The sequence below is a fragment of the Balaenoptera ricei genome, chromosome 21 (genome assembly GCF_028023285.1).
Source record: "Balaenoptera ricei isolate mBalRic1 chromosome 21, mBalRic1.hap2, whole genome shotgun sequence".
Classification (NCBI taxonomy): Eukaryota; Metazoa; Chordata; class Mammalia; order Artiodactyla; family Balaenopteridae; genus Balaenoptera; species Balaenoptera ricei.
In genome coordinates, this window is record NC_082659.1 from 32,634,556 (window position 1) to 32,655,619 (window position 21,064).

General features: G+C 46.4%; 2 protein-coding genes across 18 annotated transcripts in view; one reads left to right on the top strand and one right to left on the bottom strand.

Moving 5' to 3' along the window:
• The first annotated feature begins 55 nt into the window (after positions 1 to 55).
• LSM1 (LSM1 homolog, mRNA degradation associated) lies at positions 56 to 9,534 on the top strand. Of its 3 annotated transcripts, none has more exons than XM_059909292.1 (5): positions 56 to 495; positions 4,373 to 4,441; positions 5,809 to 5,924; positions 6,575 to 6,712; positions 9,046 to 9,534. In XM_059909292.1, the coding sequence occupies exons 1-5, from the start codon at positions 450 to 452 to the stop codon at positions 9,214 to 9,216; spliced, it is 540 nt and encodes a 179-aa protein (XP_059765275.1). In that variant the 5' UTR covers positions 56 to 449; the 3' UTR covers positions 9,217 to 9,534. The 3 variants fall into 3 exon arrangements, with proteins under 3 accessions (XP_059765275.1, XP_059765276.1, XP_059765277.1); XM_059909293.1 differs by having other exon boundaries at positions 6,575 to 6,676; XM_059909294.1 differs by lacking the exon at positions 6,575 to 6,712.
• Positions 9,535 to 19,427: 9,893 nt separating this feature from the next.
• The window catches only part of ASH2L (ASH2 like, histone lysine methyltransferase complex subunit), a 51,365-nt gene continuing 49,728 nt past the window's right edge, over positions 19,428 to 21,064 (bottom strand). For 11 of the 15 annotated variants that reach the window (XM_059909643.1, XM_059909658.1, XM_059909655.1 and 8 more), the window contains 3 exons: positions 20,455 to 20,536; positions 20,149 to 20,289; positions 19,428 to 20,073 (listed from right to left, as the gene is read on the bottom strand). The gene's annotated coding sequence lies outside the window, so the exon portion shown is untranslated. Of the gene's footprint in view, positions 20,074 to 20,148; positions 20,290 to 20,454; positions 20,537 to 20,618; positions 20,863 to 21,064 lie in introns of all 15 variants that reach the window. The other 4 variants (XM_059909652.1, XM_059909647.1, XM_059909649.1 and 1 more) reach the window with 4 other exon arrangements.

A 21,064-nucleotide genomic window follows, 5' to 3' on the forward strand; every position in this document is an offset into this window, starting at 1 on the left:
GGCAGGCAACAGCCAATCCCAGGCCGGGTCCCGCCCCCTTAGCTTCCGCGTCCTGGGAGTGGAAAGACGGAGGTCCGTGACTCTGGGGTCTGGGAAGCAGGAAAACGAGGGGCGGCACCGTGTTCCTTTGAAAGGGAGAACACATTTCCCCACTGTCTATCCAATCTAGATTCCTCTTCCCCTGTTATCAAGGATGCGGCAAGCGTATCCCAGGACCGCGCTACGGCCCCGCCTCTTCTTGAGGACGGGCACGTGATGCCGGAAGTGGGTGGGGGTAATATGGTGGCGTTTCCGGCAGGCCCCGGCTGCTGAAAGCCGGGGCAGGGGAGTTGGTCCGGGTCCGGGTTCCTGTCCCGGTCCCGCCGAGGCGGCGACTGCGATAGGAGGAAGGACGTGTTGGACGCGCTGGCCCACCGCCACTATACATTGCAGCCTTATCTCAACTCAAAATGAACTATATGCCCGGCACCGCCAGCCTCATCGAGGACATCGACAGTGAGTAGTTCATCTCCACCGAGTGAAGTCTGGGGTGAGACCCTTCTTCCCAGGAGGGTGCCTCTTAGGAGGGAGCTCATAGAATGAGTCTGGGCCGGGGGCGGTGTGTTTTTAGTAAGGTTCTGGACGTCCGGCGTTGGCATCTTCCACAGGATGCAGGAGCCACGGGACACACCGTTTGCCCACCTCCTAGCCTGCTCCCTGTATCCTGTCTCTCGCAGCCTTCACCGGCCCCCGGGCAAGCTGTAGAATTCACTTCTGCTTTTCAGGGATGCGGCTGCTGAGGCCCAAGAGTGAAAGTTGCCGCCTCCCCGGTGCATCATCTCCCACCTGCGGCATTTCGAAGTACCAGGTGGTTACTGGTGGATGAATGAGAATTCTTAGAGAAAGGATTCTTCAAGAAACGAAAAGAGTAATGCAACAGCAGTTGGACTTAATTAGCACTAAACATAGGATTTATGCTGTGTGGCCGTTTGCAATCTTCTTTTACCGTTGAGGGTATTTAGACTTTAGGGTTGTGGTAATGGAGACCACTGCCCGACCAGGTATTGCCTTTTCCAGAAAGACTGAGTCACTTCAAACTTACCTTTTTCTTCTGTTAGACAGTTTTCTCTCGCATTTATTAAGATCTCCCTTATTCTTAGTCACTGTCCTGAAGAGGAACTCACTTCTGTACAGTTGTCTTTCCTTTTTCCAAACTCTCATCTGTGAATTATTCCTTAAACATTTTTTTAAAGTTGTCTCAGTCGTGTGATCTGTCTCATTAACTTGTAATTGCTGCAAAACGGTTTACACACAGTTCCAAACAAGTTACAGGAATCTCTACAGTTACTATGTATGTAAATTAGAGTGAGTTTATGATTAAATTCTCTTCCTGTCGTTTGAAATCACTTTTTAGATCCAAATTAGTGATTTTGCTATTGAAGGGAAATGTAGGTTGGACCAAAGTCATCTATGAATAACCACTGTACAAGCCTGTCTGTAATGGGTGATGAAATCTTCAATCTTAGTTGTCTGAGGATGCCCTTTTGCCCTCACCTCTCTTGTTATGTATCTGAATTATGTGAGGCTCCTAACACATCCTGCCATCCTACTAAAAATAATTGCTTTTCTCAAGCCTCTAACCCCTTTTTTGCAGATTCCAAGTTCCTCCTTTACTGAAAGATTTGAAACCATTTCATATGCGCCCTTCACTGTGACATTCGCTCTGCTCTCCTCAGTCTTTCTGTATTTTCACCCAGCCTCTCATTTGAATAGGAAGTATTCCTCCCTTTCAGTTTGTGTCTTAGTTCTCTTTCCTCCCACTGCTTCTGGAACCTTCTTCCATTAATATCCTGTTGCTCTCATATCCTCTCTCGCTCCCCCTCTGAATCCTCTCCTTCATGTATGTTCTTGTCTGTCGAATTTTTTCTCAGTTGTGTTTCACCATCAAATTCCCATCCTTTTTTTCACATCTTTACCCCCAAACCTCTTGAGTAATCTCCCATTTTAACTCTACTTCCTGACCACCTGCAATAGACCACCTACCTCTATTACCCCTGCAATCTGATTTCTTTCGTCAACACACTACTGAAACTGCAGTCTGAAAGACATCTTCTGATGCACTCCTCCGAGTTCTTCCCTCTCCTCTGCAACACTGTGATACCGTTACCACAGGATTCTTCATTTTCTTGATTTCTCCAACACTGGTACTTGATTTTCTTACCTCTGCAACTGTTATTGTTCCCTAAAATAAATGGACACTTAGGTCCCATCTTTGGCTTGCTTCTTTCTTTAAATCGCTAGGAGGGCTCCTGGACTTTATTATATCACCTCTTTGTGGACTTATCCAAAAACTGCTGTGATCCTGACTTCTTTGGCCAGTCTTACATCTCCAGTTGCCAGTTGACATTTCTACATCGGTGTCCTGATACCACTTCAGAATCACTACAGCTAATCACCTTCCACTGAGCTTGCTTCTTTTACTCCCAGCTCTTGGTAAATGGTCCTCCCTGACATGATGACTCAGAATTCCTACATCTTCTTTAACTCATCTCTTCAGCACCCGACTCTCTCACACATACCCACATATACAAAACACACTTGGCTGACAAATCCCATCCCTTATAACTGCAGTGTCTTGGTCCTCCCATCCCGTCCCTTCCCATCTCTCCCCTGGTTCAGGTCTCTTCTTCATGTCTCAGACTCTGGGTCTAGCCTCAAAACTGTTCTCTCTTTTCTGCCAGTTTAATCTTCAGAGTTTTCTTGTTCCCTGTGAAGTCACATCCAAACTCAGCCTGCTCCCAGTACTTTTCTGACTTCATCTCCTGTTATTTCCCTTCACACCCTCAACTTTTAGCCAGACATTTGGATACATAGCTCTTTTTTCTTCTGCCTAAATTACAGATTTCCCTCCTCTTCCCCTTCCCTGTCACTCTTCCTATGGCCAAAAATGTCCAACTCAGATACCTTCTCCAGCTAGATATAGTTTCTCTCAGTCTCATATAATTTAAGATTTGCTCTCTTGTGGTACTTAATTATAGCCCCAAAAAGCCTATAAGTTCCTTCAGGAAAGAATCACTGTCTTGTTCCTCTGTTCTGCATCTAGAAAGTACTTTATCCATGGCATTAAAGAACAAATGAATGACTTTGGCTACCTATTCTAGTGACTGGCTTACTATCATTCTTCAGTGTCAGCTCAAAGTCACCTCTTCAGAGAGGTTTTCCCTAGCCACCCTCTCTTCTGTAGCTTCTTCCCCTCTTTTTCTCATCCTGCTATCTTGTTTATTATTCTGCTAGACTAATCACTATAGGGCATTTTTAAAAATTGGTTTGACTTTCTCCATCAGGAATATAAGTTCATAAGGTTGGTGACTCTGCATGTTATTCTGTACTGCAGCGGTCCCTAACCTTTTTGGCGCCAGGGACCAGTTTCATGGAAGACAGTTTTTCCACGGACCGGACCGGGGTGGTGGGGCGGGGCGGGGGATGGCTCAGGCAGCAATGCGACCGATGGGGAGTGGCAGATGAAGCTTCGCTCACTCGCCCACCTCTCACCTCCTGCTGTGCGGCCCGTTTCCTAACAGGCCTCGGACACCAGTCCGCAGCCCAGGGGCTGGGGACCCCTGCTCTACTCTATATCTAGGCCCCAGAACAGCACATAGCTTTCCATAAATTTTATTGAATTTTTGCTCTAGTTTTATTATCAGTATCCTCATTCTACACGTCTGAGGTATTTTTTTATTTAAAACCTTCCCTGATTCCAGAGTGTGAAATAGAAGCTCTCCATCTCAGTTGAGGGGAAAATAATTCTTGAATTAAGATCATAAAGATCACCTAGATTCAGTTTCCAAATTTGCAGGTATAGAAACTGACATGACACTGAGAGGGTTTAACTGTCAAGCATCAGCATCTAGAACCGGTCGGTCAGGCCCCCGACTACATGCCCAGTCCTTCCCCACTCTGCCGCCCGCTCGGATTCTTTCATCACCGGTCTTCTCATCTAAACACCGGGCTGCCGGCTCATCCCTCTAATTCCTCAGTGAACTCTGCCTTAAATACACTGGAAGAGGAAGTGGTAGAGCTTAATTTGCTATGAGCTTTGTTTTTGTTGTTACCCTGCAAACTCACAGGCTAACGGACTTCTCATTGCAGTGGCTTCTCTTGTTGCAGAGCACGAGCTGTAGGTGCGCGGGCTTCAGTAGTTGTGGCTCATGGGCTGTAGAGCGCAGGCTCAGTAGTTGTGGCGCACGGGCTTAGTTGCTCCGTGGCATGTGGGATCTTCCTGGACCAGGGCTAGAACCCTTGTCCCCTGCATTGGCAGGCGGATTCTTAACCACTGTGCCACCAGGGAAGTCCCAACAGTTCATTTTTTAAAGATCTTTTTTCCTCTCCCCAGAAAAGCACTTGGTCCTGCTTCGAGATGGAAGGACGCTTATAGGCTTTTTAAGAAGCATTGATCAATTTGGTACGTATTAGTCACGGACTTCTCCTGTACTCTGGATAATAAGAGCTGCCCATTGTATTTTTGTGTTGTTTCATATCGAAGTTTATTTGTCTGCAACTTTTTTCACGTGTCTGGCATAATGGAATATTGGTTTGAGTCATTACATCATTGTTTTCTAAATTACAATTAGGTGGTTCAAAAGCTTGTGTTTACAAGCTTGTATTTCTAAAACTGGTTTTCACTAGAACATGCGCTGAGTGTTTTGGACTATTTTTTATTTTCCCCATTAGAGGGAGCCAGATGATAGAAATAAACTCAGTCCACTGAAAAAGCTGCTCATTTGTACATTGGCTTGGGTGCGACTACTCTTCAAAGCAGTTCCTGCCCTGAAGGTAATCCCTCCCTGTCCAATGAAAAGTGGGTCAGAGGCCTTTGCTGAAGCTTTTTAGGGACCCCCCAACATTAAGCTTAGGATTTTATACCTTGGGATACATTAGACTCCAGGTCTTGGTCTTGGTTTTGCCTCCTGCATTTTTCTAAAGAGACCTTATATTTGCTTCTGTCTTAAGGAACTCCTCAGTTCATATCAGCATTTGCTGGACATCTGCTTAGGTCAGTGGCTTTGGGCCTGAGGAAAAACAACATAATTGAAACACATGTAAGAATTATAGACGATAAGAGCATAGACACTGCGTTTCTTCACGTAAGACAAACAGCACCAATTGAAAGAGGAAAAGGAATTATTCTTCACAGATTGTGGTTCTAAACCTTAAGTCAAATTCATCAGACTACATGAGGGAAAAGTGGTAAATAGTGACTTTACTCTCTCAGATTACCAGATTATGGTTATCTGACAAAGGGAAAAAATAGGTTACCATTATATCATAATCCATGAATACCTACATTGGGTTAAATGAATAATGAATCCTAAGTACTGAAACAAAGTTAAATCTTTGGTAAATCATCACACAACACAGAAAAACGGTTTCCTTCCAAAAAACCCCAGAGTTTTACTTTCTGCAGTTGTTTGGGCTTTAGAGTTTTCCAAGTGCCCTATCATTTATATTTTCTTCTTATAGCCATGTTGATATTAGCAACTAACTCATAAGGAATTTAATTTTCTTCATTTATTTCCACCGTCCTCCTTATTAGTGCAACAAAATCCCAAATACTCTCTCAGTTTGCAGTTGTTTAAAAGTCTCCTAAGTGGTCTCAATGTAAGAGTAAGAGATTGTTTGAAATTTTAGCTTTTTCCAGAAGTAGAAAGTTTGAAAATCATGTTGAGCTAAATCTTTTCTACTCAAAATAACTGATTAATTGAGTAAAGGACCTTTACCTATAAAGTAATTTGAACTAAATATCTTTGTTTCTTCCCTGTACACTTATAGCTAACTTAGTGCTACATCAGACTGTGGAGCGTATTCATGTGGGCAAAAAATACGGTGATATTCCTCGAGGGATTTTTGTGGTCAGAGGAGAAAATGTGGTCCTACTAGGAGAAATAGTAAGTGAAAACTGTTAAGCTGCTATGGCTCTTGATAATCATGCCAGTTAGGTTTCTTTTTTGTCTTTTCAAGAAGGAAAAAATATATTTTCCACTTTCACCCAGCTTCTCAAGGAAACCACCCAATTAGCTTAGGAAAGCTACATTGTAAAAGGAAAGCTACAGAGAACAGTTAACTTTGTTTCAATGCCTCCTAGCATTTTAAAGGTTTTGATCCCATTAGCAGCAAAATACCATTGATTTTTACCTGATACCATAAAAAATACTGTCCTACATGGGAATTCCCTGGCAGTCCAGTGGTTAGTACTCCCTATCTCACTGCCAAGGGCCCGGGTTCAATCCCTGGTCAGGGAACTAAGATCCCACAAGCCGCATGGAGCAGCCATAGATATATATATATATACGTAAATACTGTCCCACACAAATGTGTTCGTTAGTATGTTGTTATTGTATCTCTAATAGCAGAAAATTGAAGCTTGATACCTAACAGGAGAAGAATAATTCAATGAAATGTGGCTTGTTAACACTGGAATATTCTGCAGTCATTTAAACAATTGGTTACAAATGGTTTTTCATGACATAAAGGTAATTAGTGGTGTTTGGGGGAAAGACACACTGCATATACAATGCGATATCTATGTTTTTTAAAGGCGGGAAGGGGAAAGAATGGCTGCAGAAGAAGCCTTTCTGTTAACTTTCCGAGGATGGGCTCAACTTCACTTGGATCCTTAGCTCCCAGCCAAGGCGGAGAGGTACCTGTTATGTGTGTCAGGAAAGCCAGCTGGCAGGTGAAAAGTTAGATCAGATCCTCTAGAGTGGTGTCACTGTAGGTCTATATGTGTATGTGTGTGAACTATTAGAAAACTGTTCCCCCAAAATATATATTAGAAGTACTCAGACATTTTTAAAGAAAGTAAAACTTGATTTCACATTTTACGTGAGACATTTACTTTAAAAGAAAAGTACTTTATTTAATACCTTTGACTTGATCCTCATGCTTCTGATTATTGGGTTTTCCAGGAAAATCAAACCTTGGCGTTTGCTTGATTTTATCTTTAAAGTTTTCAGTAAAGTTTCCCAATCCCTAGCCACATCTTAAATCACGTTTACAGAAGTCTTTGGAGTGAAGTAGTTTGGTCCGTAGCTATTTTTAACGGTAGACCATTTGAGAAAGTAAGGAGGTAATTTTGCCAGGGTCATGCTCGTTCAGAGACCTCATGTCGGAAACAGCTAGAAACAACTAATCAATACTGTGCAAGTATTGCTATGAAATAACTTTTTCTAATTTTAAAAATATTGTTGTGGTTGATATTTTTGGTTTCAGTGTATGTTTAAGCAGCGGAAATTGTCACCTCTTTGTTTTAAAGAGGAAATTATTACTTTGCTGTCGGGGGAAAGATTTAAGTTAAAATATCCACGCATACTGTGCTTCAGTTGTATAGTAGTAAACACCACATCCATGCTTTCTGTGCCAGTTACATTGGCACAAACATGCCCCTGTGTAGATGTATGTGAAGAGAAGTGAACTTGTGTTTATTCGTGAAGATTCATTGTTTCCTGGGAGCCCTTTTGTGGAGAAAAGTGCTCTTTTTTTTGTATGTTATGGTTTGGATGCTGCAGAATTCTTACGATGGTTCCACTAAAGAAATATGGTTCAGGAATGCTTACACAGTTCTATGAACCGGTAGTCAGTTTGAAGACATCGTGAGCCAATTCTAGGAAAACTCAAACCTAGAAGCCATTTGGATTCTGTAAACATGCAGTTGTTTGCAGAGTCCCTGGATTCTACCTCAAGGATGATGAGACACACGGCCTTAAGTAATAAGCTGATTGTTAGGAAACAGCATTACCATAACCACATGCACAGCTCAGCACATAACGCTGAAAAGCCCAAGAGGCAGTACACTAAGCCAAGAACGTTATCTTCCCTCCTGCTGCCCATGGGTTGTGAGGGAAGATGACACTTGATAATATATATTTTGCTGGATGCAGTTAACTTTTGACCCAGGGCAGGGCTTGCTTATGTAATTTATGTGGCTTTCATTCTAACCTTTCTGGTGAGAGTCCTCCATCTGCTGTGTCACTGCCTGCGGGTTCCGAGGCCTTAGCAGCACCTGAAGATAAGTATCCAGTGGTCGGCTGGAACGTCTGGAGAGTTTGTGTATGTGTTGATGCCTTCCCAGAATTTTATAATTAAAAGAGAGGAGGATGAGAAAGAAGAATGCCCTGTCGGTATAGGCTTTCCATGTTACTAAAACACAGAGTGACACCTGTATACTCATCTTAAGGAGAGAGAACTGAGTCTGTAGGTAGATCATTTTATAGCAAGGTTCTGCATTATAAAATTGGTTATCAAATGTTTAGAAGGTGTTCAAAAATAAAAATATTAAGCATATTATGCCATATTAAGTGGGAAAAGTAGCCAATATTTGCGAGAAATATATTGGGGCCAAAATGGTTTAGTAACCTAACTGGTCTGCTGAGGTTTTCTCTAGAAGACTTGTTGCCATGGAGGGGAAAGAAGTCCTGTGTTATAATGTAACAACTCCTGGGTAATGCGACAGAGGGACAGTGTATTGCCTTTGGCTCAGGATGGAGCCAGGGTCCGGGGGGGAGGGGGGGTCGGGGTGGGAGGTGGTGGTGCTACTTTGAATCAATGTTCTCTACCTTCTTACTGAGCACAAACCCCCAGAAATTAGCTGACTTTGATCATGTATAAATACAAAATTTATTTTAAGCCATCTTGACCTCAGTACCTTCTCTCTTGGATTCCCTGGGGTTGGGGAAATAGCTGTAAGCAGCCCTAATCTTTTTTTTTTTTTTTTTAAAGAGAAGGAGTACTTGTCTCATGTAGGACTTTACTTTGGATACACTAAAGCTTTGTTATACATGCCGATACTGATCCCTGTTAAACCACACTCACATGTGTTCTATAGGAGCATTGCCAGCCATTTCTTTGTAAAATTTATCTGTCCATAGGATATTTCTGCCCTATCTCAAGTACAAAAAATAACCCAAGCCGGATATAGGAATCCATTTAGGAACCGGTTTGCCTTTAGATCTATGATGTTTTCTATTCTTGGTCATCAGGTGAAGTTTTCCAAACCTGCTTGTTTTGTAGGACTTAGAAAAGGAGAGTGACACACCCCTCCAGCAAGTGTCTATTGAAGAAATCCTAGAAGAACAGAGGGCAGAGCAGCAGACCAAGCTGGAGGCTGAGAAGCTGAAAGTCCAGGCCCTGCAGGACCGAGGCCTGTCCATCCCTCGAGCAGATACTCTTGATGAGTATTAAGTCTTCTGCTCAGAGGCTGCAGCTCTTGGGGAGCAGGAGCTGTCACCAAACCAAGTGACACATTTGACGAGAGACTGCAGAGCTTTGAAAAGTCATTTTTATTTGGAATTCTTTCACATATGCAACATGAAGAAATCATGCGTTTTGTTTCATTTTTTTTAATAACAAAATCATCATTTAAAGAAACAGTGGCATGGACTCCTTTCACACGTCACTGTGGAGCCAGCAACTACTTCTTTATATTGCTCTTCTCACCCCAAATTAGTGGTTACAGGGAATATTCTTCATTTGCTTGTAAATAAAATATGAATCTCAAAATTGCAATGTTATTATTTTCCAAGTTTGAGTTGCCTTCAATGAATAGTCATTAAATTTCTGCTTTCAAAGGTGTAAGCAGTCCATACACACACATGCTGGGATTTCCCTTCTGTCACAATTCCAAGCTGCTAGTTACTTACGAAGGAATATTTTCATACCAGATATCCTGCGCGTCCTCCTTTCTCCCCTTGTCGTGTTTTTTCCTGATAAGAAAAACAAGTTTTCAGGCTTGAGGAGGGCTCTTTCCGTGAAGTTTTGCACTTACTGATTATAACAGAAGCTGGTGTTTGTTTGAGAAGCAGCGTCACTCCTGCTTCTGCTGTTTCTGCTTCACCAACAGCTATCCCAACTGCGTTCCCTTGAGATCCACGTAACGACTTCTCTAAATATTCTGCTAATTTCATTAGGTTTTCTAGTCCTTTAGATTGAGTCTTGAGCCTCGTATGCTGTGATCAAAAAGCACAGATAAAACGGTGTTTCAGTGACTGATATATCTCGGTTATTCTCGGCCAAGCCAAGGGATGCCCCTTTTCTGGAATGATGTTGATCACACAGGAAGCCTAAGAGGCTGTACTCTGAGGGTACAGGAGACATGGGTTAAAACCTGGGCTCTGTTCTCTCTAGCACCTTGGGCTCAAGCAAGTTACTAATCCTCCCTGATTCTCAGTTTTAACTGTAAAATTATTCCAGATACTTATTTTATAGTCTGTTGAGCAAAGACATTCTTTGCAGAGAAGATATTTATAGCCAATTCCTATGCTTGAGTTATTTTATAGTATTAAATAGACCACATTTTAAGAGCTCAGGTGTCTTTAAAGCTGCCCCAAATGCAGACTTCTGAGCTATTCATCATTGGGTTGGTTTCAACGTAGCTAATTTGTGAAGAACAGTTGCACTTAATGATTTATCTAGTGTGTTTCATCTCTAACCTTACTGTTGAATAGCTGGAATTTGTTATTAACTTCCCACACAAAGGGAAGACTTGTGGAAGAGGCGGCTAACTTTCACTACAAGAAGATGTTCTTTGAGAGTCAGCAGAATTACAGCATTCTGTAAGCGTTCTGCTTTTTTCTGAGCACCACTGTTTCAGAATTATCCGGCACCTTCAAGAGATTCGGATTCACTGTACTCGTCTTTTCAACCTCCTTCAAACAGAATTCCAAATGCAATCAAAAGAGTCATGATTTATTCTTACGTTCAAAAAAGAAGAGAGACAATTTCCATGGTAGTTCAGGAATTTCCAAGCCATAGCTGGGCTTCAGTCATTATGCGTCATAACGTATTGCCTTTAGACCTTTGTCACACAGGCAGCAGCAAAGAGTCAGAGCTGAAGGATGGAATGAGACTCGCTGCTTCCCTCCTGTTCATCCCCCTGCTGCTCAGTGCAACGGCCTGCCCTCAGCTTTGCCCAGTCCAGGCTTTCTGCAGGTACTGAAATCGTGCTTTTTTCCTGGACTACTCCTCTACTGTTACCAGGCTTCAGAATCAATCTCAGTTCTATACCTTTGTTTTGTCTTTAATAGTTTCTTCCAATAGGGGTTCCCATGAGACCACTTTCAAGGAAAACAAACAAACAAGGAAGATCTACTGCAGCCCCCTTCCTGGCGATCTTTATTCTGATGTAACCGGGTACAGCAGTCTCTCTCTCTCTCTCTCTCTCTCTCTCTCTCTCGCAGCTGTTCTTTTCCCCTTTCCTTGGCCCTTGACCTTACGTCGCATGTTGTCGGCTGAATTTAAGGCACAGTATCTGCTCTCCTCCCCTGCTCGGATAAACTCCCAACAGGCCCTGGATACTTAGCAGAACCAGATGCCCTCATCCTGCCCATTGTGGAGGGCTGCTCAGGGATGCCACGTCAGCGTGAACCCCAGGGGTATGACACAGGTGTGATGGCTGGAGAGTGGCCTCAGTTTTGCTCACAGGAGTATGGGTGGCAGGTCAGGCAGAGTGAGGTACAGACGGCAGATGGTGCAGGCCAGCAGGCAGAGCAGATGCAGCAGGCCCTGGACGAGGCCGGAATTTCCTGTTCTCTCTGCCTAGGACATACTTGTCCCAGATAACTGCAAGAATCCTTCCCTCACGACGTGTTTTAAATAGCACACCTCCCCCCTCCCCCACCTATATCCTTGGCAGCTTTGCTTTTCACCAGAGCAAGTATCGCAGTCCAACGTAAGTTTCACTTTACTGTCTGCTCCACTCCCCCACTAGAATGTAAACCCTTAAGGACAGGATTTTTGTCATGTGCACTCCTGTAGTCCCACATCTAGGATGATACCGGGCATATATCAAGTCTCAGTACATATTTCTGGGGTTGAAGGACGGGTTGATGGACAGATGGATGGATGGGGAATGCAGTGAATTCAGGCTGGTCAGATAAGATGCTTCAGAGGCCAGTAAGGCCTCAAAGGATGAGGACGGCAGGACCCACCGAGCATCCCGGAGTGGAGTGATTAGCAGAGATCCTTACACTGAATGTGCAGATGTTCTCTTACCGCCCTCACTGGAGACCACAGCCCCCCAGGCATGAAGAGTCTGGAGATGACTGGTGTGCCAACGTCTGGAAGAGCATCCCAGGGAAACGGGGCTGGGGGTGGGGGAGGACTTGTCAGGGTTGCTGGAGGCAACAGATACTCTTCAGTCTGTGTTCCTCCCAACTGCAGTGCCCCACCTCCACCTTGCATATTACCCCTTTGGGGATAAAGAGCAGGAGACTGCTTCATGGGTGCTTGCTTTTGCCAGCGAAGCAGGTTTTGTATCTAGCTAAGTGACCCAAGACCTCCTAGCCTGAAAGAATTAGGAAACCCACCCTAGAAAATGGCGTGTACCCACCTGTCCCAAAGCTCTGGGGCTGTCCACCCTGGTGAGCGCTCCCCTACCTGTGTACCCCTCCGGCTCTACCAGGGTTACATGGGAGCAGAAAATAAAATCAAGTCCTCTTCTTTTCTCATGTCTCACTTCACCGCTTTGCCTCTCTTTTTCCGCCTTCTCAACCTCCTATTTTGTACCTATTCTCCTTTAAAAAAAAAAAAAATTTTTTTTTTTTTTTTTTCCCCTTAACTTCAGACATTCAGCAGCAGTTGCTGCAGGACCCAGGGGTAGAACATGGTCTCAAACGCTGCTGCTCGGGAAACGCAGAGCATTAAGCGGTGTCAGAGCACCAGCCGGCCAGCAGCTAGAACCGCAAGGAAGAGAGACGGCCCAGTGCTGGCCGTATCCAAGGTCAGAAACCCAGATTGCCTGGGAATTCATCCCTGAGACCCAGTTTTATTGACGAATAAGTTTGCATACAGTAAAATGCACTCTTGTTAGTGTACAATTCTGTGAGTTTTAACAACTGCATATAGTTATATCACCATCATCCCTGCCCCTGTGAATTTAACTTCTCCCTCCTTCCCCAGCCCCTGGCAACCACTGATCTGTTTTCTGTCCCTACAGTTTGTGTTGGCAACTAATTCAAAATTTTCTAAAGATAGCGTGCAGGTCAAATAAAATATCTGGAAAGTTAAACTCAGCCCACCTGCCTTCAGTTTGCTCTTCTGCTTTAGGCTATTACGGAAGACAGACAGCTTTAACTGTGGCCCCTGCCAACGTCCCTGGCTCTCACCTGCTGGAAGCAGGCGGACGAGAACAAGGGAACCAGCGTTAAGGGGACCGATAAGCGTGCTGAGCATCACCCCGAGACCTGTCAGGTATGAGAGGCAAACATGGGCCCCGCTTTTCAGAGAGAAGCAGGAGATTTTAAAGCGTGAAGAGCACACAGGCATAAAAAAGAATGAAATAATGCCATTTGCAGCTACATGGATGGACCTAAAGATGATCATGCTAAGTGAAGTAAGCCAGACAGAGAAAGACAAATACCGTATGTATCACTTATATGTGGAATCTAAAAGATGACACAAATGAACTTATCTACGCAACAGAAACAGACTCACAGACATAGAGAACAGACTTGTGGATGCCAAGGGGGAGGCGGGTGGGAGAGGGATGGACGGGGAGTTTGGGATTAGCAGATGCAAACTATTATACAGAGGATGGATAAACAACAAGGTCCTACTGTAGAGCACAGAGAACTATATTCAGTATCCTGTGATAAACCATAATGGAAAAGAATATGAAAAAGGATATACATATGTATGTATAACTGAGTCATTTTGCTGTACAGCAGCAACTAACACAACACTGTAAATCAACTGTACTTCAATTAAAAAAAAAAAAATGGTGAAGAGCACGGGCTGTGCGTCCCGGTTTCTTCACTTCAGAGCTTGGTCCAGCGGCACCTCTCAGCTCCTTGTCTGTAAAATGGGGATCTAATAGCACCAGCTCTTTGGGTGGTGGTAAGGAGTGAGTGAACATGTGTGAAGAGCTTAGAGCCACCCCTGGCTCAGGAGCGCTCCACGCCAGCCATTATCATCTGCTGAGTCCCCCCAGACTCATGGGATGCCTTCGGTCCCCTCACTGAGCTTACACTTAGTCTCCTCTGTACAAATAAGAATGATAACAGGGCTTCCCTGGCGGTTCAGTGGTTAAGACTCCATGCTTCCAATGCAGGGGACGTGGGTTCGATCCCTGGACGGGGAAGTTCTGCATGCCACGTGGCGCAGCCAAAAAAAAAAAAAAATAATGAAGAGTGATAACATAACGGCAACCAACTCAAATTGAGGAATTAAGTGCTGGGTTACATAAAATGTTCTCTGGGCTTCCCTGGTGGCGCAGTGGTTAAGAACCCGCCTGCCAATGCAGGCGACATGGGTTCGAGCCCTGGTCCGGGAAGATCCCACATGCCGCGGAGCAGCTAAGCCCGTGCGCCACAGCTACTGCGCCTGCGCTCTAGAGCTCACGTGCCACAACTACTGGAGCCCGTGCTCTGCAACAAGAGAAGCCACCGCAATGAGAAGCCCACGCACCGCAACGAAGAGTAGCCCCTGCTCGCCGCAAGTAGGGAAAGCCCGCGCACAGCAACAAAGACCCAACGCAGCCAAAAATAAGTAAATAAAAATAAATTTATTCAAAAAATATATATTCTCTGAAGGGAGGTAATCCGTAATGACCTCAAGCCCAATGAGTTAAACTTGCCTTAACTTTCTGCTGCCCTCTCACAATGGCCCCTTTGGGGGAAAACACTCCACTCTTTAGATATTAAATAAGCATGTACCCTATAAGCAGGATGGAAGAGCTGGAAGAAAATCAATACTTACTGATAATCTACAAAGTGCCAGGCTCCATGCTTCCCAATCACTTACTAAACATTTGTTCAGTATCTATTAATTATCCAGCACTGTGCTAAGTGCTGGGGAATCAAGAATTTGGAAAGGATCCAAGTCCTCATGGCATTTACAGGTCCTTACGGACGGAACTCACAGACACGGAAAGAGGGGGGATCTACAGGTGCGGGGGCAGAGGGTCTACGGGAAATCTCTGTTCCTTCCTCTCAGTTTCTCTGTGAATCTAAAACAGCTCTTAAAACAGTCTTTTAAAAAAGGTGTGTGTGGGGAATGGTAACAGTCTTATTGATACTGTGATAAATGTCTGCCGGGGGGCCCAAAGGTATTGAATTCTAACTAAAGAGTAGGGGGACAGGGTGCCCAAAGGGAAGCCTTTCAGGGGGTAACGCTGTGAGCTGCCCCGAACGTGGAGGGCACCTCGGGAGCGCGCTGAGCTGGGCAAGACGAGAAGGGCGGCTGGGGGGAGTCGGGAGGGCCCAGACACTGGCTGAGAAGTTAGGGCTTGGTCCTGGGGGCTCTTGATGTATTGTTACCTGATTCAAGCCTTATAACCACCCTGAGAGGATTACACAAAGAAAAAGAAAAGGAAAAAGAAAACATACCGCTATTTTATAGATGAGGAAGTTCAAACTGAAGTGAGGGGCTCCCAATCGTAAAGTAAGTGGTGGGAGTGGGATGGGAAGTCCGTCTGAACTCGACCTCTGTGCTTTCTGCCCTCCAGTCCACAGCTTCCCCGCACGCCCAAGGTCGAAGGCCGCTGGCGATGCCCAGTACTCACCTCCTCGGGGCCGGGCCACACCAGCTCAACTCGTCCCCTCCTCAACTCGTCGCCTCTGCTTCCCGGGAACCTGCGGAGGAATCTTCCCATGCCCACCCGCTGGCTCTGACCTCTGCGCCTCTCTCTCCAGCCTCGATTTCCCTCCTCGCCCTACGAACACTCCACAGCTGAGCACCCCTCAGATTTCCGCCCCCACCCCCGCCCGCTCCATGCTCTACCTGGAGCGCCTGCCCCCCAGCCCCTCTCCCACCTGGCTGACTGCTTCCTAATCTGACTTCCCCCCAGAAGCACCCCCTTCCTCCTCCTGTGTCGTTAGGTGCTCCCTCCTCACCCGCCCTCCAGCTCCCCGCAGGGGGTCACCTGGTTCATCTTCCCCTGTAACTGTGGAGCTACACAGTGGACACGCAGCAAAGGACTGCTGAGTGAATGAGTGGGGTCCTCCCTCCCCGGCCCTGGGCCTTCCGCACTCTGCACAGCCTGGGCCGCATCTCTTCCCTCCCGGCCTGCGGTGCCCTCTGGTCTCCACCCTTGGGGGCTCTGCCCTCATCCAAAAGCAAAGCCAGCCACAGAGGACTTCCAGAACCAGAGGGAATTCCCAGACCTCTTTGCCTACCTTCCTGCTCAGAGGGACCGTGAGAGTTAACAAGGCGCTCAGCCTGGAAAGGCTGAGGAAGAGAACCTTGGCCCAGGAGGAGGTCACCAGCACCCCACACCCGTCCCAGAGTCAGTGGCAGGCTCTGACAGCAGCAGCAGCCTGTGCCCCGATCCTGCAGTCTCCCCATACCACCTCCTCCCCGTCACAACGGCCATGATTCTCCCCAGGACAGCAATGGCAGGGCCTTGAACGTTATCTGTGTGGCCTGTCCCATGGTAACCCCTCTCCTCCCCCACCGAGAGGCACGTGTGCACGAGGGCGCACGTGGGCCAGGACGGAGGAGAAGCCTGGGGCGGCTGGCCTGCTGCCTTCCCCCCGGGCCCTCCGACCTCTTTCCACGCCGCTGGCTCAGGCTGGAGACAAACAAGAGGCCAAGGCTCTCCCTCGGGTGCCAGCTTCCCTGTGACTCTGAGAGGGCCGGAAACAAAGCCCACAAGCAGGGTTCCTAAGAGTCAGCTCCCAGCTGCTCCCTGTAGAGAAGGAGCAGGGGCCTGCCCCGTGCCGCCGCCCGCCCCGCCGGGAGCTGAGCGCTGGGAGGGCAGGGGAACCAGCCCCACAGAAGAGACAGCGAGCACGCACACGCCATGACACAAATCAGAAGCAAGACAGCCCCTCTAGGGGGACCCACAGTAAGGGACAAGCCAGTTCCAGAAGGCTGGGTGGCCTTCACGGCTCAAGCGGGCGGCGGGCGGCGGGCGCGGGGGCCCTGGAGGGCGGGCCAGGGCCACCAGGCAGCCACTGCTCGGAGCGGAGCCCGGGACAGGCGTTTCCCCGGGTCGCTGGCCGCGTCTCACTGTGCCAGCACGGCCTGAAGGGGGCGTGTGGGACTCACCTGTTCCCTATGGACACCAGGCACCCGGCCTGGCTCCAGGCAGGTCCTGTCTGTTTCGTCCTTTCTAGAGTGAGGGGGACAGCGAGAGCTGGTGGGGGGGGGGGGGGCCTTCCCTCCATCTCCGTGCAGTGGTGACAGGACACGGAACTGTCTCACCTGCGGGGCAGGCCCAGGACCAGGGCCAAATTCAATGTGATTCTCTCGACCCCCGACCTTCTTGCCAGGTGAATCTGGCTCAGAAGCAACCTCAAGGTCAACCTTAAGAGGAAAAGATGTCACTGGAGACCAGCATGCAGACTGGAATGAGATCCCCCTCACTGGGCCTGGACCAGAGCGTGGGAACTGCAGAGGAGAGACTGGGCCTCTCACGAGTCCCCGTTCAGACCACAGGGCCCCCCAAAGTGGAAAGACTGGGCTGGGCACCCCAATACCCTGTCTTTTGAACCTTTCAGCTCATGCCAGGCCAGCCTAGGTTACTCAGGAAAGCACGAGGAAGGGCGTGGGGCACGGCCAGGCCCAGGCCCCCTCTCTTTGTGTCTCTGGCCAGTTCCCCCCTCTGCTCTGTGAGCTGACAGCACTCAGCCCTGAGGTGTCATCCTTGCTCCAGAACTAACCCCTGAGAAGGGAACTGACCCTAAACAGGGTTTTGGTAAAGGCTGTTGATAGAAATGGATGTATCACTAATTGAACAGCTGAACACACGAAGTGTCGGGGGGCTGCAGGAGGAGCCGTGTAAAGATGGACTGAAGGTTGTTGTCCCAGACCTGCCACCGACCAGCTGTGTGACCCTGAACAGCTCATTTCCACCGTCAGTTGAAACGCACAACGTGAGAGCTGTGACTTTTCAGTTTTGTTTGGAGACTTAGCGAGGACTGTAGCCCAGGAGCCAGCCTCCCAGCTCTGAGGAACTGCTCTGAAGTATACGTGAGTTAGGTGAAGAGGGTACGTGCGACCAAGCACGTGTCTCAGAGAAGGGTGCTGCTAGTCATGAGAAGCAGGTATCTCCTTTAATGATTTTAGTGCTTTTCTAAGTAAGGGAAGATGCAAGAGTCCGGGTTCACAAAAACTGTCTCCTGAAAATCTCTCACTATCTGAGGGCCAGTTCTGCCAGTTTTCCCAGAGCGCAGAGTGCCTCATCCTGATCTTCGCCCCGAAGTCCTTTTAGGGGTAACTATAGGTCAGCGACTGCAGGGGCTGTAGAACTGGATGGTGGGCAACATTCCTCGGTTGGCAGTACCCTCCCCTTGGTCATAGTTTTGACCAAGGTTTAGGAGGCATTTCATGACCAATTTGTCCCATGGCGCTAGGAAGGCTCATTCTTAGGTCTGGTGAGGATTTCGTTGATATAGGTCACTCAATGTGCTGTTACTGAACTGGGCCCATAACAGTCTTACTAGTCTGTTTTAGTTTCCCTCTTACTGGAAACTACAGGAATAGTTTCCCTCTTACTGCTTCTTCCCATATCTAGGGTTACACTATTACAATCATTGATCTTATGTAGAACTATTTATTTGGTTAATCAAGTCACCTAGTTGTCATTATTTTCATTGGAGGGTCCTTCTGTATAGGTTGGAGAAAGTCCTTTAAATGATATATTTTCTAGTATATGTAATCTTGTTACAGGTCATGGGGCATCTGATCTTCATCCAAGGATTACTGTGATAAGCTTCAGAAACAAACTTACAATGTCCTTTTAATAATTCAATTAAACTTCACAATACTATAACAAGGAGCCAATAAAAGAAGTGAGCCTTGGGCAGTAAGTACAAACTTGGAAGACAGTTGACAACATTAGAACTTAATATCCACTAGAACTTTTTTTTCCTCTAAAATCACCTTCATTTCTACCAAATATAGCCCAATTAAGGCTAATTTGTTTGCAAAATAAACTTGGCCTGATTATTTATGTAAGTGTAATTGATTATATAGGCTCTTTTAAATTGTTTTTCCTGGAACTTTTCATAAGGAATTTCAGACTGAACTTTTTTTTTTTTTTTCAGACTGAACTTTTAAAAGGCCTCTCAAGTTGAGCCAGGAAAGCCATGCCAAGGGCTTGCCATTAGATTCCGCCACAATAACTATAGATTTGGGCGAATTCCTCTCTTCTCAAGGTCTCCAAAATACCTTGACATTCTTGCACCTGCCAGGAGTTGACCTTCCTTATTCACCTGATAAGGCTACTGGGAACCTGAAGGTTTCCATTTTCTGGAGGGATCAAGTAGAAAGAAAAGATAAATGTTTCAGTTCTGCTTACAAAGGTCTAATTTACCAAGTTGCTGTTAAGTCATAATTAGCTTAAGGTTTCCTTATATCTAGAAAACAAAGATTAAAAGCCAGTAATACTTCTGACAAAAAGTCACAAAAATTATAACCATACTCATCAGTTATCAGTCATATATAACCAATCATTTTTTTAAAAAATTTATTTATTTATTTATTTTTGGCTGCGTTGGGTCTTCGTTGCTGCGCACGGGCTTTCTCTCGTTGCGGCGAGCGGGGGCTACCCTTCGTTGTGGTGTGCAGGCTTCTCATTGCAGTGGCTTCTCTTGTTGCGGAGCACGGGCTCTAGGCATGCGGGCTTCAGTAGTTGTGACACGCAGGCTCAGCAGTTCTGGCACACGGGCTTAGTTGCTCCGCGGCATGTGGGGTCTTCCCGGACCAGGGCTCGAACCCATGTCCCCTGAATTGGCAGGTGGATTCTTAACCACTGCGCCACCAGGGAAGCCCTGTAACTAATGCTTGATCTTGATCCTTTAACAGTTTTATTAAGCCATCAGGGTTTCCACTAGAATTCTTTAATTTCTTACGCAGTTCAGTGGTTAGTTCCCAATTAAGTAAGTACTTGTAAGATAAGTTCCGTATGTATTTTACATCAATCTGGCTGGGGTGTTAGTCAGAGGTTGGCTTTCTGACACCCCTTAGTTGGCCTAATTGAGGAAAGACATTTGGCCAGCCTCACACCTAGTCGCTCGGTCCAGACCGTTCAGCGTCTTTCTGGAGGCAGAACTGGGCGGGGGGCACTCCCCGAGTATCTTTCAACTGGGCGTCAGGTACCTGTTATACACCACCAAATAAAACTCAGGATTATCAACCAATAATTGGGAGATCTGAGAACCAGGAGAAACTCACCCAAATTCGTCTGCACTCGCTGAGGAGGTGGATGGGAATAAAAGGCCCTTGCTGCTACCAAGGTCCTGAATCTTCATAGTGTTCAGACGGAGGAGAGAAGTTATTAGCTCTGTGCTCCTTCATGGTCAGCAAAACTGTCGACTGAAAAAAAACATACAACAAGAGAGCTGTGAGTTTCAGTTTTATTTGGGGACTTACTGAGGACTATAGCCTGGGAAACAGCCTCTCAGATAGCTCTGAGGAACTGCTCTAAAGAGGGAGAGGTAAGGGGGACGCTGGCTTATGTGTGATTTAGGTGAAGGGTACCTGCACTCAGGCACACATTTTGGTAGAAGGTTGCTCCTGGTCACAAGCGACGAGTTTCTCCGTTCATGATTTTAGTGCTTTTCTAAGTATGAGAAGATGTAAGAATCCAGATTCATAAAAAATTTCTAAAATATTATAATATTGATAACTGTCTAAAGGCTTACTTTGCCTGTTTCCCCAGAGCACAGCGTGCCTCATCCTAATTGTCTTCCTGAATTCCTTCCAGGGTGTACTGTAGGTCAGCGACCGCAGGGGTGATGACTTGATTCTTGTAGAACCGGGTGGGAGCGCCGTTCCTCCCCAGACTTCAGGCCCCTCACCCTGGGGCTGGGTGGCCTCTGTCAGCTCTGCCTGCCTGTCCCCTATCAGAAGCCCTGGGTGCTCTCCCAGGGCAGAGCTTCTCAAAGCCTAGTGTACAGTTCACAGAATACCTTCATGGCAATCACCTGGGAATTTTTTTTTAAATACAGGTTTCAGAGCCTCAATTCTAGACTTGTTAAATCTGGAATTTCTGAGCATGAGGGCTACAAAGCTGCATTTTAAACAGCTTGCTGCTTGAGAACCACTGTCACATGTGCATACTTTTTTCTAAATTGCCTTGACCTCTGCT